We start from the raw sequence: 13,484 nt of genomic DNA, 5'->3' as shown, positions 1-13,484 counted from the left end.
CCTACCTCCTGTGTGCTGAATTTAATAGGGAAGAAAGTGTGTTCTATTTCATGTGCTTTGACTGTGAAACCTAGGCAAAAAAGTAATAATAACAATTTTTATCAAGTTGGCACATCTATTTTTCTGATTTCTATGGGAAAAGCACCTTAGTCAGACAAACAAAGATGGTAAAACAAACTGAGTCTTAAATAAATGAAGAATAGGGATTTGATGTGGCCCTCACATCAGAAGAGGAAAGGCATTTTAAGATGAAGCAATAGAATGAATGAGGTCACAGAGGCTGAGAGACTTGCCTGGTTAGAGGGACTCCAGCTGTCACACGTCACCCAGGGCAGATGACCCCTGCAGGCGGAGATCAAGGAGTGTGGACTCTACCCGTCCACTGGAGGGAGCCCTTGAGGGAGTTTAGTCAGGGAAGTGGCTTGGTCTGAAGATTTCTAGAAGGATCATTCTGTCTAAATCTCTGGACTTAAACAGGCTACAAGCACAGCAGCAGTTAAGGCACCATTGAAATAGTGCAAGTGAGGTAGGAAAGTATTCAGCAGAACCAGTACCAGCAGAAATGGGAGAGGAGGGAACAAATTACCAGGAGGGAGGAAAAGAGAAGAGTTAAGAATGCTTCCCTGGCTCGGCGCCTGTGGCTCAAGTGGCTAAGGCGCCAGCCACATACACCTAAGGTGGCAGGTTCAAATCCCCAGCCCGGGCCTGCCAAACAACAATGATGGCTACAACTAAAAAATGGCCGGGCATTTGTGGCGGGCGCCTGTGGTCCCAGCTACTTGGGAGGCTGAGGCAGGAGACTTGCTTGAGCCTAGGAGTTGGAGGTTGCTGTGAGCATGATGCCACATCACTCTACCCAGGGGGATAGCTTGAGGCTCCGTCTCAAAAAAAAAAAGAATGCTTCCCTGATTCCTAGCTGAGGTAATCAGGAAGGTAAGTGGTGAGGGAAAAAGAGAGCTGAGGGAAGATATCAGGGTGTCCAGGGAGGAATAGAGCTTGGGGAACCAGGAAACTGGAAGGAGGACCTGGAAACTGGGGGTGGGGAGGATTTTGGGGAATTTCCCCACCAAATTAAGAGGAGTCTCATTAGGGATAATGGTTACTTTGTACATTTAAACTCTTATTTATTTGAATATGGACACAATGATCTTTTTTAATTTACTTATTTCCTAAGTGCACCTCATTTTATGTACAAATTAACTTTCTATGTCATTTGCCTTTTTCTTATCACAGAATCTCCTGCACTGTTTTAAGTCAGTGAATTCAGACTGGTCATAAGAAGCTTCAGTAGCACTACATTAGCTTTAAAATAATGAAATTATTTTTCATCTTTGAATGTTTTATTTCCTGCAGAGTGTTCACTGGAGAGAAGCTTTGAATATCTTGAAGCTGGTAGTTTCTCGGTCTGCCAGCCTCGTTTTGCCTTCATACCAGCACAGTGACCTCTCAAAGATAGAAATACATCGAGTGTGGACTAGTGCTTCTAAGGAATTGCCTGGAAAAACACTGGACTTCCACTTTGATATTTCAGAGGTACTTAGCAAGGTCAATTGTTTCTGTAAATTTTAACTTAAATTTATGGTGGCAAAAGTCAAAAGTGGTTGTCTGGAGAAGAGTAGACTTATTTCACATTTCTAGTAAATGAAGAGATTTAAGGCCTCAATTAGGTTCTGCTTTTTTAAGAATACCTTGAGTGTCATATTCACTGGGGCTCTCGATTGGTAGCTTTTAAAAATAGAAAGAAACTAGCCTCGTTATATAAAAGAGTGATTTTTTTTTTTAAGATGTTAAAAGTGGAGTGATCGGAAGCATTTTAGACCATGACCTTCATGCATCCGTCCTTCATCTGACAATGATCACGTCATATCATTATATCCACAACTTATCTTCCCAAATGACAGCCAGTCCAGCAAATCACTGACATTTACAGGAATACAAAAAACACCTCCATGGTTGCTTCCCAAAGGCACACTGCTTTGTAAACAAGTAAAACTAAATTCTTGTCTCAAAGGGCAGGAAGAGGGTAGGGAGAAAGGGACCAGGGACCTAAGCTAGAGAGTCAGGAAGAAAAGAAAGGGCTAAATGTGGTCATCTACCCTGGTACATGAACAAACATTTGGGAAGCCTGTCTCGTTATGTAAGTCAAAGGTTTAAAAAAAATTAACTTTGCTCTCAGGCCTCATACCCTGTGATCCACAGACTCCCAAAGCGGAAGTCTCATTCTGTTCATCTTCATGAGCGGGCCTGGTGCAGTGTCTGGTGCATAGTAGATCATTAATAAAAACTTGCAAAACTCCTGAATGAGTATATTCACTAAGAAATAATCAAATCTGATTGCATCTGGAACTTACTTACATTATAAAGTAGGTTATACTTTATGTTGGTTTTTTTACACAACAGTTCTTATTGACCTTTCATCATTTCAGTATTCAGGATAAGCTCTATTTTGCTGCCACTGTGATTCCTGCATCTGCATGTATATTTAGTTTATAAACGGATTAAGACATCAATCTTTGTTCATATTTAACTTTTTTGCTTACATTACTAGAGGGAAAAGCTATTTCTTTATACTCTTAGACTTGAGTTTATTCTGTTCCAATGATATACAGAGAGCCTGTAGCCAGTTAGCTTCACACCCTGGAGACCCAGAGCTGCTCCAGAATGATGAGCCTTCGTAGCCAGGTATAGAATTACCACCCCAGCTGTCAGTCCCTTGAGCTGGTATCTGTGGAGTATACCTGCTTGGAGCTAAAGGTTGGGAAGTGCTGCCTACCCAAAGGTCTCAGGAATTGAAATTTCTTTTTTTTTTTTTGAGACAGAGTCTCGCTATGTCATCCTCGGCATCACAGCTTACAGCAACCTCAAACTCAGGCTAAAGCAATTCTCTTGCCTCAGCCTCCCAAGTAGCTGGGACTACAGGCACCTGCCACGATGCCTGGCTATTTTTTGCTCGTAGTTGTCTTTGTTTGGCAGGCCCAGGCTGGGTTTGAACTGCCATATCCAGTGTTTGTGGCTGGCACCCTAGCTGCTCAGCTACAGGCGCCAGGCCAGGAATTGAAATTTCTCAAGTGTTGCTCAAGTACCCAACCCTGACCTCATTCGTTTGAATAATTGAAAAGATATAAATAATTTAAATACATTTTTAAAAAATTGAGAGTATATAAAGATCAATGATTAAAGGTTGGGAAGAGGAGAGGAAATTTTGGTCTCTTGCTCTAAGAAATTTGTTCTAGCTTAAACAATGAAAAACTGTGCATTTTGCTTCTAATCTTCATCAGTGGTTTCTAAAGTTATTAAAGAATAAGCAGTTGGGTTTGTTTCCTACTGCTAAAGAGGGTGGGAAAATGTTGAAGACGCAAAATGCTTCAGAACGTATTACCTGCACATCAGGAAAATGAGTCTACTTTTACCATGAACTTCTCTCATCTGATGTTTAATCAAATAAGCAGTTCTTGGTTGTTTGGGGGGAGAGTGGTCCCATCCACCACAGAACCATTACTGAGGTAGAAGAACGTGTGCCTGTGTGTTCTTTCTTCTCAAGACGCCAATCATCGGGAGGCGGTATGATGAGCTGCAGAGTTCTGCTGGGCGTGACGGGAAGCCGAGAGCCATGGCTGTCACCCGGAGCACATCCTCCACTTCTTCTGGCTCCAACTCCAATGTCCTTGTTCCTGTAAGCTGGAAAAGGCCCCAGTATTCTCAGGTATATAATCCTAGACTCATGGCATAGGAAGGGAGTTTAGGGACCCATTGAGCCCAACTGCCCATGTGGTTGGGGAATCAAGGTTGCCCATCAGGTCACAGCACTTCCATGGGATTTTAAGGGAAGCCATTTTCTCTCTGAATAGCACATTATGTTGAGTTGAAGCCTGAATCTCTGTTGCTTCAACCTACTAGGTCTAGTTTTCTTAAGGCTTAGAAGACAAAATCTGATCTCTCTTTCACACAGCAGCCCTTCAGACATTTAAAGAAGTCCTGCCTCTCTGCCACTCCCCTGTCTCCATACAACACATCCTTATTTCTCACAACCAATTCTGTTGACTTGGACACCCAAAGGGTCAATAGGGCTGTACACCCTGCTGTCTTCAAAGCAGGAACTTCATTCGTGGTGTCCACACACAGCCAGGGCGGTGTGCTGCCAGAGTCCCCGGGGGTTGTGTTATCACAGCCCACCCTGCAGTATTCAGACAGGCAGTGTTTGCTGTATGGTGACTGTGCCCCTGTATTGATACAGTTGCAACTACCTTAGAGTAAAACCCTTGCATTATTCAGGGGTCTTTTAATGACCTGTGACAAAAACTGATTGAAAAATTGCCTTTCATGGAAAAGGAATTTATTAACTCACGCCTCATGCTTCAGGCCCACTTGGATCCTCATACGTAGACGTCCGGAACTTGATCGCTAGCTTTCTCTCCTCACTGTGCCGCCGTGCCCTCCCAAAGTCCCAGTCCCTGTCCCCCACCCCACCCACCATGCACACTGACTTCATTTCCAGCCAGGTTCTCTCCGTGGGGGGGACCAGTGACCTCTGGAAGCTCCAGATTTATAAGGTCTTTGACTTTGGCGATTTCAGAAGGACAGAGGCCTTCCCTCTTTTGACATCTGTAGCAGTTCTAGAGAAAGGAGTATTTCAGGACATGTGAAGGAAGCAAAACCCCACTCAGTGGGAGAGGAGCCTTTCCCAAGATAAAAAGAGGGACTGCTGTTACCAGAAGGCAAAAAGGGTCCTGGGCAGGAACAACGCTTGTTTGTGTGCCCAGTAGGACTCACCTTCACGCTGAAGGTCAGGGGAACAGAGCACACAGCATCTTGGCTGCGGGAACACAGCAGGTTCTCAGCAAGTGTTCATTTGAGTTGTTGGAAAAGAGAAGAAAAATGTACAGTCCAATTCCACATTCTTTCACATTCATTCCTTCCCAGAATTGTAAAAATGACCTCTATGACGTGAGGAAATAGTTCAGCAGATCTCTTGCCATCGTCCACTGTCCTCCTGCCTCTGATTTTGAATAGGCACCGTATTTTCTGTCCCTGCTTTAATTTGGAAAGAAGGAGGCAGTGAACCAAGTTCCATTAAGAAGCAAAATCTAAGAGTGCTGTTGGCCTCCTAGTACTTTCCCTGTAACAAATCAGATTAAAAGGGGAGAAAAAAATCATTTTAAAGAGATTCGGAAGACTGCTTTAAAACCATCTCTGAACTACATTAACATTTTTTGGGCTCAGCTTACTCTTTCTTTTCATTCTCAACTCACAAATCATTCTGACACCTATTATATCTGTCATTGTAAAAAGAGATGGTTTATAGAAGCATCGCCATGCCTTAAGGGGCTGGAAAAGACGGTTCATGAAGAAAAACACAAGGAATTGAATCTGTTTAACTTTCGGGAGAATAAGTTGAGAAAGATTTAATATGGCTTACAAAATAATTGTGTTATTTCATTCTGCAGAAAGTAGAACTATTCTCCCATTTGAGGAAAGTAGACTTGTGCTATAACATAGTAGACTTAATTTAGGTATCAGGAAAGTCTTGCCAATACTAAAGGTTGTAACATACAAGAAAAGATTATCAGAGGAAGTAATGGACATCCACTAAAGAACCTAAGGGTTGCTTTTCACACACACACGCTCCTTGGGATCACTTAGAACACCACTAGCCAGTAGAAACATAATGTGGCCTACTTTAAAATCTTCCAATAGTCTCCTTTTAAAAAAAAGTTAATAGGCTCCGCCCCTGTGGCTCAAGCAGCTAAGGCGCCAGCCACATACACCTGAGCTGGTGGGTTCAAATCCAGCCTGGGTCCGCCAAACAATGATGGCTGCAACCAAAAAAGAAAAAAAATAGGCGTTGTGGCAGGCGCCTGTAGTCCCAGCTACTTGGGAGGGGGAGGCAGGAAAATCACTTGAGCTCAGGAGTTGGAGGTTGCTGTGAGCTATAATGTCACAGTACTCTACCCAGGGTGACAGCTTGAGGCTCTGTCTCAAAAAAAAAAAAAAAATAGAAACAGGCAAAGTTATTATTTCATATATATATATTTTTTTTGAAACAGAGAATTCTGTTGGCCTGAGTAGAGTGCTGTGACATCAAAGCTCATAGCAACCTCAGATTCTTGTCATGATCCTCTTGTCTTAGCCTCCCAAGTAGAAGGCACTACATGCCCTGCCACAATGCCTGGCTATTGTTTTGTTTTTAGTAGAGGCAGAGTCTTACTCCGGAGCCTAGGTGATCTACCTACTTCAGTCTCCCAGCGCTGCTGGGATTATAGTTGTGAGCCACCATGCTCGGTCTGGCAAAATTCATTTTAGTAACATTTTTTACTTAACCAAATATATGTAAGCTATTATTTCAACATGTTATCAATATTTTACAGTTATTAATGAGGTATTTTCCATTCTTCTTCCATATCAAGTCTTTGTATCTTTTTCATCTCAATTCTTACTGAACACATTTCAAGTGCTACTGCCCTGTGTGTCTAGTGGCTATAATATGAGGGCACGTTTGCTCACAGGAATCCATCGTGAGAGCTTATCTTGTGTTTCTTTTCCAGAAGAGGACAAAAGAGAAGTTGGTGCACGTCCTTTCTCTGTGTGGCCAAGAAGTAGGATTAAGCAAAAACCCCTCAGTAAGTTCTGTCGTGTACCAGGGTTATTTTGGTGTCATTCTCTTTTGTGTTTGGTCTGTTCTGGTCGTCCGGCTTAGAGGAGTCACCTGGGAATGGAGTGTGTGATATCCCCCTCAGTTGTTCTCCCCATGCTGTGGTCTCACCGAGTTCAGAAACCATGAAATATTCTGATGGCTGCTTTTTCTCCAGTTTGTGAATACTCAAATTATTTTCATTGTTTTTTAATTTCTTACATTTTTAATAAATATATCTAGACTTATTTATTATATATATGTTAATCGGTACTAACTACCACATATGACATGTATGCTCATTCTTTTTGGATGTAATTTTACTCTCTGTCCACACACTTCTTACTGTGATTTCCTTATTTTATTCACAGATCATGTTTTTTTCTCATATAATCTTCTGATACTATAGTAAAAGAAAAAGTTGCCATTGGAATTTTGGGTGAATGCATGATTAAAGTATGAGTCAGCTTCTGAATCGTTTATAAAATTTTGAAAAATTCAAATTGTGTGTGTGAGTGTATTAGAGCAAAAACAATAAAAATGTCAAAGGCTGATTTCACCAAGTACATTTATTTCATCTCTATCACAGCAGCTTTGTTAGTTACAAAAAAGAAATAGCAAAATAAAGTAAGAACTAGCAAACAAATTCTCTGTGGCGCTACTTTAGAAATTTCAAAATGTATCTACAAGCATAGCTCACGAGTGGGTTAAATAGCAGAGGCTTGTAAATACTTGCAAAAGTGCAAACTGAGATCGTCTGGGAAAGTACCCCAGCCAGCCGTCAGCTAAACGGGGCCTCCACTGAAGTCTCCTTTTTAGTATGACTGATCAGTGAGTGGTGCTGCTTCTGGGACCTGAGTTAGGGCTGAGGGGACAGAGTAGACAGAGCCACACAGCCCACAACAGAAACAAGAGTGTTTTGCCCCTGCACTACAGCATAGCCAGCGAGGCCAATTCCTTATTGCCATGTGGTTGGCATGTTCTCTTTCAGATTCATACTGTCTGCCCCTGTCCTGAGGCCTTTCCAGCTAACAATAATAATTTACCCAGAGTATATTATAAATACAAGAAGCAGCACTAGCCGGGCGCTGTGGCTCACACCTGTAATCCTAGGACTCTGGGAAGCCAAGGCAGGTGGATTACATGAGCTCAGGAGTTCAAGACCAGCCTGAGCAAGAGTGAGACCCTGTCTCTACTAAAAATAGAAAATCTAGCCCAGCGTTGTGGCTAACGGCTGTAGTCCCGGCTACTCAGGAGGCTAAGAATTGCTCAAGCCCAAGGGTTTGAGGTTGCTGTGAGCTATGATGGTGCCATGGCACTCTACCAAGGGTGACAGAGTGAGACTGACTCAAAAAAAAAAAATGGAAAAGAGCGTTCACTATGGAAATCAAAATTCTTATGTCTCATCTTTCACAGACTAGTTGACTAGTCTTCAAGGCTGTTTATCTCACATACCCATTTGCAAGCTCTTTGCAAAACTGTGTGTTTTGTGCCATTTTGTGCCATTTTAAGAGGACTCAACGTACACGCTCTGGCTACAGAGAAGTAGAGATAACACTTGCAATCCAATTACTCTTTACTGCTGAAAGATGTTTGTTGTCTTTAAATTCTTCTAAATGATTTGCCTACTTTCCAAGAAGACTTTATAATGGTTATATAAAGAATACTATTAATTGTATTTAATATTAATCTATGTTCAGTAGAGTCTTGATAGCAAAATATTTAGGTTCATTTGCAGTTTATTATTTCTACAAAGTTCTATTAAAATGGCTCAGTGAAAAGAACCTAAACATAGAAGGTAATTTGAAAACATTCACCTACTTAAGATTTTTAAAGTAAAGAATGTTTTGTTTAAATCAACAGGACAGGAATTTAAGTATAAACCATGGCATGGTGGCTCAGCTACTTTTCAGTGAATAAGTAACTGTACTTTTTGGCTTCTCTTTCTTATTCCTTGTCAGTTTCTGCTTTATCTCTGTAAGAATTAAATCTTGTGCTCCCATAGTTCATTCTACAACAACGTATCATGGTATCAGTAGTTTTTTGCAGTTTTTGGCCGGGGCTGGGTTTGAACCCGCCACCTCTGGCATATGGGGCCGGCACTTTTGAGCCACAGGCGCTGCCCCATCAGTAGCACTTTTTAAAATGTTATTTTTATGTATTTGGTGTGTGTGTGAATGTGTACAATTTCTAACCTCCATCAGTTCAAAAGCAGTGGAACATTTTCTTGGCTGTTCCCGTTTGTGAACACATGATCAGTTGTTACACACACACACACACACACACGTGCATGTAGCATCTAGTCTCCATTAAGAAGCAGCAGTTCGACTCTTGCGCATTTTCCTGGTGCACGGACTTGCATCTTTGCAACGAGTTTAATGAAGGCACCTGTCCAACATAAATAATAAAAGAACGTTCTAAAAATACCCACTTAAGGAATTAGGTGTGTGCTGGAAATACAGGGGTATGAAGAGCCAGTTACAGTTTTTCGTCTCACAAACAACCAAAGGGAGAACAGTCTCTCAGGAGAGGACTCTTTTGATTCCTAGGTGATTTTTTCATCGTGTGGGGATTTGGATCTGCTTGAGCACCAGACGAGCTTGGTGTCTTCTGAGGACGGCGCCCGAGAACAGGAGAACATGGATGACACAAACAGTGAGCAGCAGTTTAGAGTCTTCAGGGACTTCGACTTCCTAGATGTGGAGCTTGAGGACGGAGAGGTATGTGATACTCTCTGTAAAAATAGTCCCTTCCACTTTTGCCTGAACTAATGAAACAGTTTCTTTTTACCTGATAAATAATGCGTTTTTGCAACAAGGTCTTTAATTGGAAAGCTGCAAACTTTATTTTGAATCAACTTATTCAAAGTACAGAGGCTTAACTTTGGGAAAAGTTACCACACCCTTCCTGTCTGAGCCCATAGCAGAAGCTGCCAAGTTATTGCTAAGTTTTAATGACCACACAAAGACTGTGCGTGTGTGTGAGAGAGTGTGTGTGTGTGAGAGAGAGAGAGAGAGAGTGTGTGTGTGTGTGTGTAGTACAAAGGTGAACTTTAAAAAAAGAAAATCACAAAAACATTTTAGTTCTGAGCCTGTTTGCTGGTGCCTGGGTAAAATACACTCAGCATTTAACTGTTACAAACACGAAGCTGCTGTAATTCAAGTACTTCAAAGCTTACCTGCTACAACATGAGACCAGAGCCTGAGGGATCCAGCATTTTTGTGCTGTTTGATGAAATCATTAGAACCTTGAGATAAAATACAAGAGAGCTCTTTGCTCTGCTTTATTTTGGTGGCAAGTTCCAGATACCTGGAGCAGCTGAATTCAAGTCTTAACAGGGCAATGCAGATTCATTTGCTTTGAATGATACTCATAGCAATAAGATGCTTTCAGCTATGAATCAAGTTTTTGAAAACAGGGATTGGAGGGAGGAGCATCACCCTGTCAGTCACCTTCATTTCAATAGCTTTGAGCTGTATGTTCCGTCTGAGAGCCACTCTTTGTTGTTGCCCTTGGAACGAAAACTCAATTCACTGAAGGAGATTGGCTCAGGTAAATAGGCCTGGTTAAGGGGCTTGGGTCCACAGTTTGGCTCAGCTCATATCTGACTGCACAATACTTGTATATCCCAAGCGATTTCGGCCAATCTTATAATTAAAATGGAGGGATCTACACCTCCTTACCTAACTCAAACTGGGAAATGAAGCTAAAAGATGTCAGTGCTGACCAACCTGCTTATATCCAGTTGAAGCCAAAGAGCTCTCTCACCCACTGATGACCCTGGATGTCTGTGCCAGCAAGAAAGAATCACATCCTCAGAATAAACAATGTGTTCGTTATCGATTCTTTCCCTGGAAAACAAATTTAGCAGACCCAGTCCTTAAGAGTATAAAGGCACTGACCGTAAGGCCTCCTTAAGGCGCTAGCTGGATTTTCACCTTGAGTTGTTGGAGAGGCAAAGAAAAGTATCTCAGTTTTCTGTGAGCCACCATTCACTAAATGCAATAAGGTTGTTTTAAAAGTGTAAAGCAAAATACAACTGTGTTGAATATTTTCAAAATATCTCTGAGCCAGAGCTCAGAGTTCAGCTCATGTCAAAAGATTACCTCCCTGATCTGGCTTCTGACCTAATATTCACTTTCAGGTTAGAATTCAAGCTAGAATTCAAGCTTAGGCTGCTTCACTCTGGAAGTTAAACTAGAGAGGGGATACTGAGGAAGCAAGAGAGGCGTCATTTTCTCATGTCAGCCCTAGAAAAATGTTATGTGAAGTGACCCGGCAGGAATGGTGTAAGGCAGAGGGATCAGATACAATGTCAAAGCTACTAACAAATTTAACTTCTATCAAAATACGGGGAAAATATGACATGCCCATCACTTAGAAATTAACATTGTACTTGTTTTTTTAGGGATCAGAAATAATGAATAATAGACCTTCCTTCTTGACTTCTCCCTATTGTCCTAACCAACAACTAAAACATCACAATGATTGAATCGTTTATGTTCTAGGATTAAGATTTTATAAGAAACTTAAAGGGGTGAGAGTACATTTTATCCAAATAAAATAAACCATTTGGGAATGTTTCACTGCTTTTGAATAAAATCACAATAAGGGATTCTAACATAGGAAGTGAAAGAGTAAAGATGCTTGGACACTGAGAATCTAGCAGGTCCAAGTTTGAATTTCAACTCCACTACTGACGTAGCCATCCGACCTTAGGCATGGACACAGTTCCTCTTGATTTCTGCTTCTTTGTCTATTAAATGGGTATAATAATACAGGATTGGCATCCCTAATCTGAAAGTTCAAGATCCTAAGAGCTCCACAATCCAAAATTTTTGGACACCATCATGGCACTATAAGTAGAAAATTCCACACCTGACCTCATGTGTGGGTCACAGTCAAAACTTGGTTTCATGCACAGAATTATTTAAAACGCCATATAAATATATCTCCAGGATATACATATGAAGGGTATGCAGAACAAAAATTAATTTTGTATTTAAACTTGGGTCCCATCCCCAAGATATCTCATTATGGTTATGCAAATATTCTAAAGTCTGAAAAAAATCAAAAATCCCAAAGTTCTTCTGGTCCCATGCTTTGAATAAGAGATACTCAGCCTGCTCCTGCCTATAGAGTTGACATGAGGATTAAATAAGGTAACATATGCAGAGGTCCTGGCATAGTGTCAGGCACATATTGGCATTCTAAACTATCAGTCCCCTTGTACTGTCATTAGTGAATAATTTTAATATATTCTCATCTGACAAAGGTAAGCATATTTAGCTTATAGATCAAAACACAGTTGCCAAAAAAGAAAGACAAGTTGTTTTATCATGTCTTTTATTTTTCATTAGATAAGAAATAGTAGTAATTCTCAGAATTCATTGCATAACATTTGTAAGGCTTTGCCTTTGACCTTTTCAGAATTTTAAAAGGTGTGGTGTTGGACAAGCCCAGGGACTCACACCTATAATCCTAGCACTTTGGGAAGCCAAGGCACTAAGATTGCTCAAGGTTAGAAGTTCAAGGCCATCCTGAGCAACATCCCTTCTCTTCAAAAACAAATATTGTTAAAAATTATACCTGTAGCTACTTGGGGAGTCTGAGGCAAGAAGCTTGTTTGAGCCCAGGAGTTTGAGTTTGCTGTGAGCTGTGACGTTGCCACTGCACTCTAGCTGGAGCAACAGTGAGAGACTCGGTCTCTAAAAAAGAAAAAAAAAGTGGTGTGTCTTTGCTATTAATTGCACATCAGCAGTAAACAGATCATGTTCACAAACACCTCGCTTTGTGAGCAGGATCAGGTGATATCACCTTTCTTTTATCCAGTTGATGACCTTCATTCATTTTTCCATGACACTTAACAATTTTCTCACAAAAATATATTTAGGCATTCCAAAAAAATAAAAGTGTTGAGAAGACCCAAAGTTATCACTGAAGTGGAAAGCTATTTCCAAAATTATATGACTTATTACCCAGCTACATCATTCACCAGTAAGAGGTGGCATTTCTAATGTTTAAGCCTGACTTTTCTCATCGGGGTTAGTGTATACTTACCTTTTTATTTAAGTTACATCTACTAAAGTATATATTGTTAGCACTGTTATTTGCTGTTGTGTTAAAACTAAGACAAACGCACTTGAGTATCTTTAATATAATCATTTTAAATAGACCTTTTATTTGTTTTTCTGTCTATTCAATCTGCTACCCAGGAACTTCAGGTAAGTTGATACTACTTTTAATTCAGATATGCCAGTAGATGTTTTGCATCTTTGCAGATTTATAACAATGTAATTGCTTTTTCCTCCGTTCTAGTATATGTATGCTTATTTGCGTGCGTATTTCCATTTAGATGTGTGTGATAGAAAAGGTATTTTTCTTGGCTGCTGTAGGATGAAAATTTTTTCTAAAATACAAACACAGACTTTTAAAATACTTTACATGTCTAGTTCAGGAAGTTGCATGATTATATCTCTTGAGTGAGCGTGAGTTTTCAAATAAGATCTATGGAAATCTTACAGCCTCTGATGAGGAAGTTGTACAACTGGATGGATTTTGATGTTAAATCATTTTATGAAAAGTGAAATCAACAGTCTGCATCTAATTATATACCATATATACTTCTGATCCAATCCTTTTGTTTTCCAGGAATTAAAAGTTATCTCTGTAGAGTAACTATATAAATTTTCATCCAAACCAGGGCCCTTTGCAAGTAAAGGGGGACACTAATAATCATTATGCCCAGACAATGGGCAGTAAACAGGATCCTCCTGGAAGGGCTGGCTTAGGATTGCGCTATATCTATGTGTATCAGACTAAATCTAAGGAGCTACATTTTGGAGAACATATTTGA

At 40.6% G+C, this 13,484-nt stretch overlaps 1 protein-coding gene across 1 annotated transcript in view; it reads left to right on the top strand.

Moving 5' to 3' along the window:
• FRY (FRY microtubule binding protein) overlaps nucleotides 1-13,484 on the top strand; it is a 251,083-nt gene that overhangs the window by 196,472 nt on the left and 41,127 nt on the right. The window contains exons 48-51 of the mRNA XM_003797632.2: nucleotides 1,354-1,533; nucleotides 3,542-3,703; nucleotides 6,543-6,617; nucleotides 9,178-9,348. Of these exons, the coding sequence (XP_003797680.1) occupies nucleotides 1,354-1,533; nucleotides 3,542-3,703; nucleotides 6,543-6,617; nucleotides 9,178-9,348 (588 nt within the window). The remainder of the gene's footprint in view (nucleotides 1-1,353; nucleotides 1,534-3,541; nucleotides 3,704-6,542; nucleotides 6,618-9,177; nucleotides 9,349-13,484) is intronic.

The sequence above is a fragment of the Otolemur garnettii genome, unplaced genomic scaffold (genome assembly GCF_000181295.1).
Source record: "Otolemur garnettii isolate 467f Iridium unplaced genomic scaffold, OtoGar3 scaffold00120, whole genome shotgun sequence".
In the NCBI taxonomy this organism is placed as follows: Eukaryota; Metazoa; Chordata; class Mammalia; order Primates; family Galagidae; genus Otolemur; species Otolemur garnettii.
The sequence above is the reverse complement of the archived record's forward strand: the minus strand, read 5'-3'. Positions and strand labels throughout refer to the sequence as shown.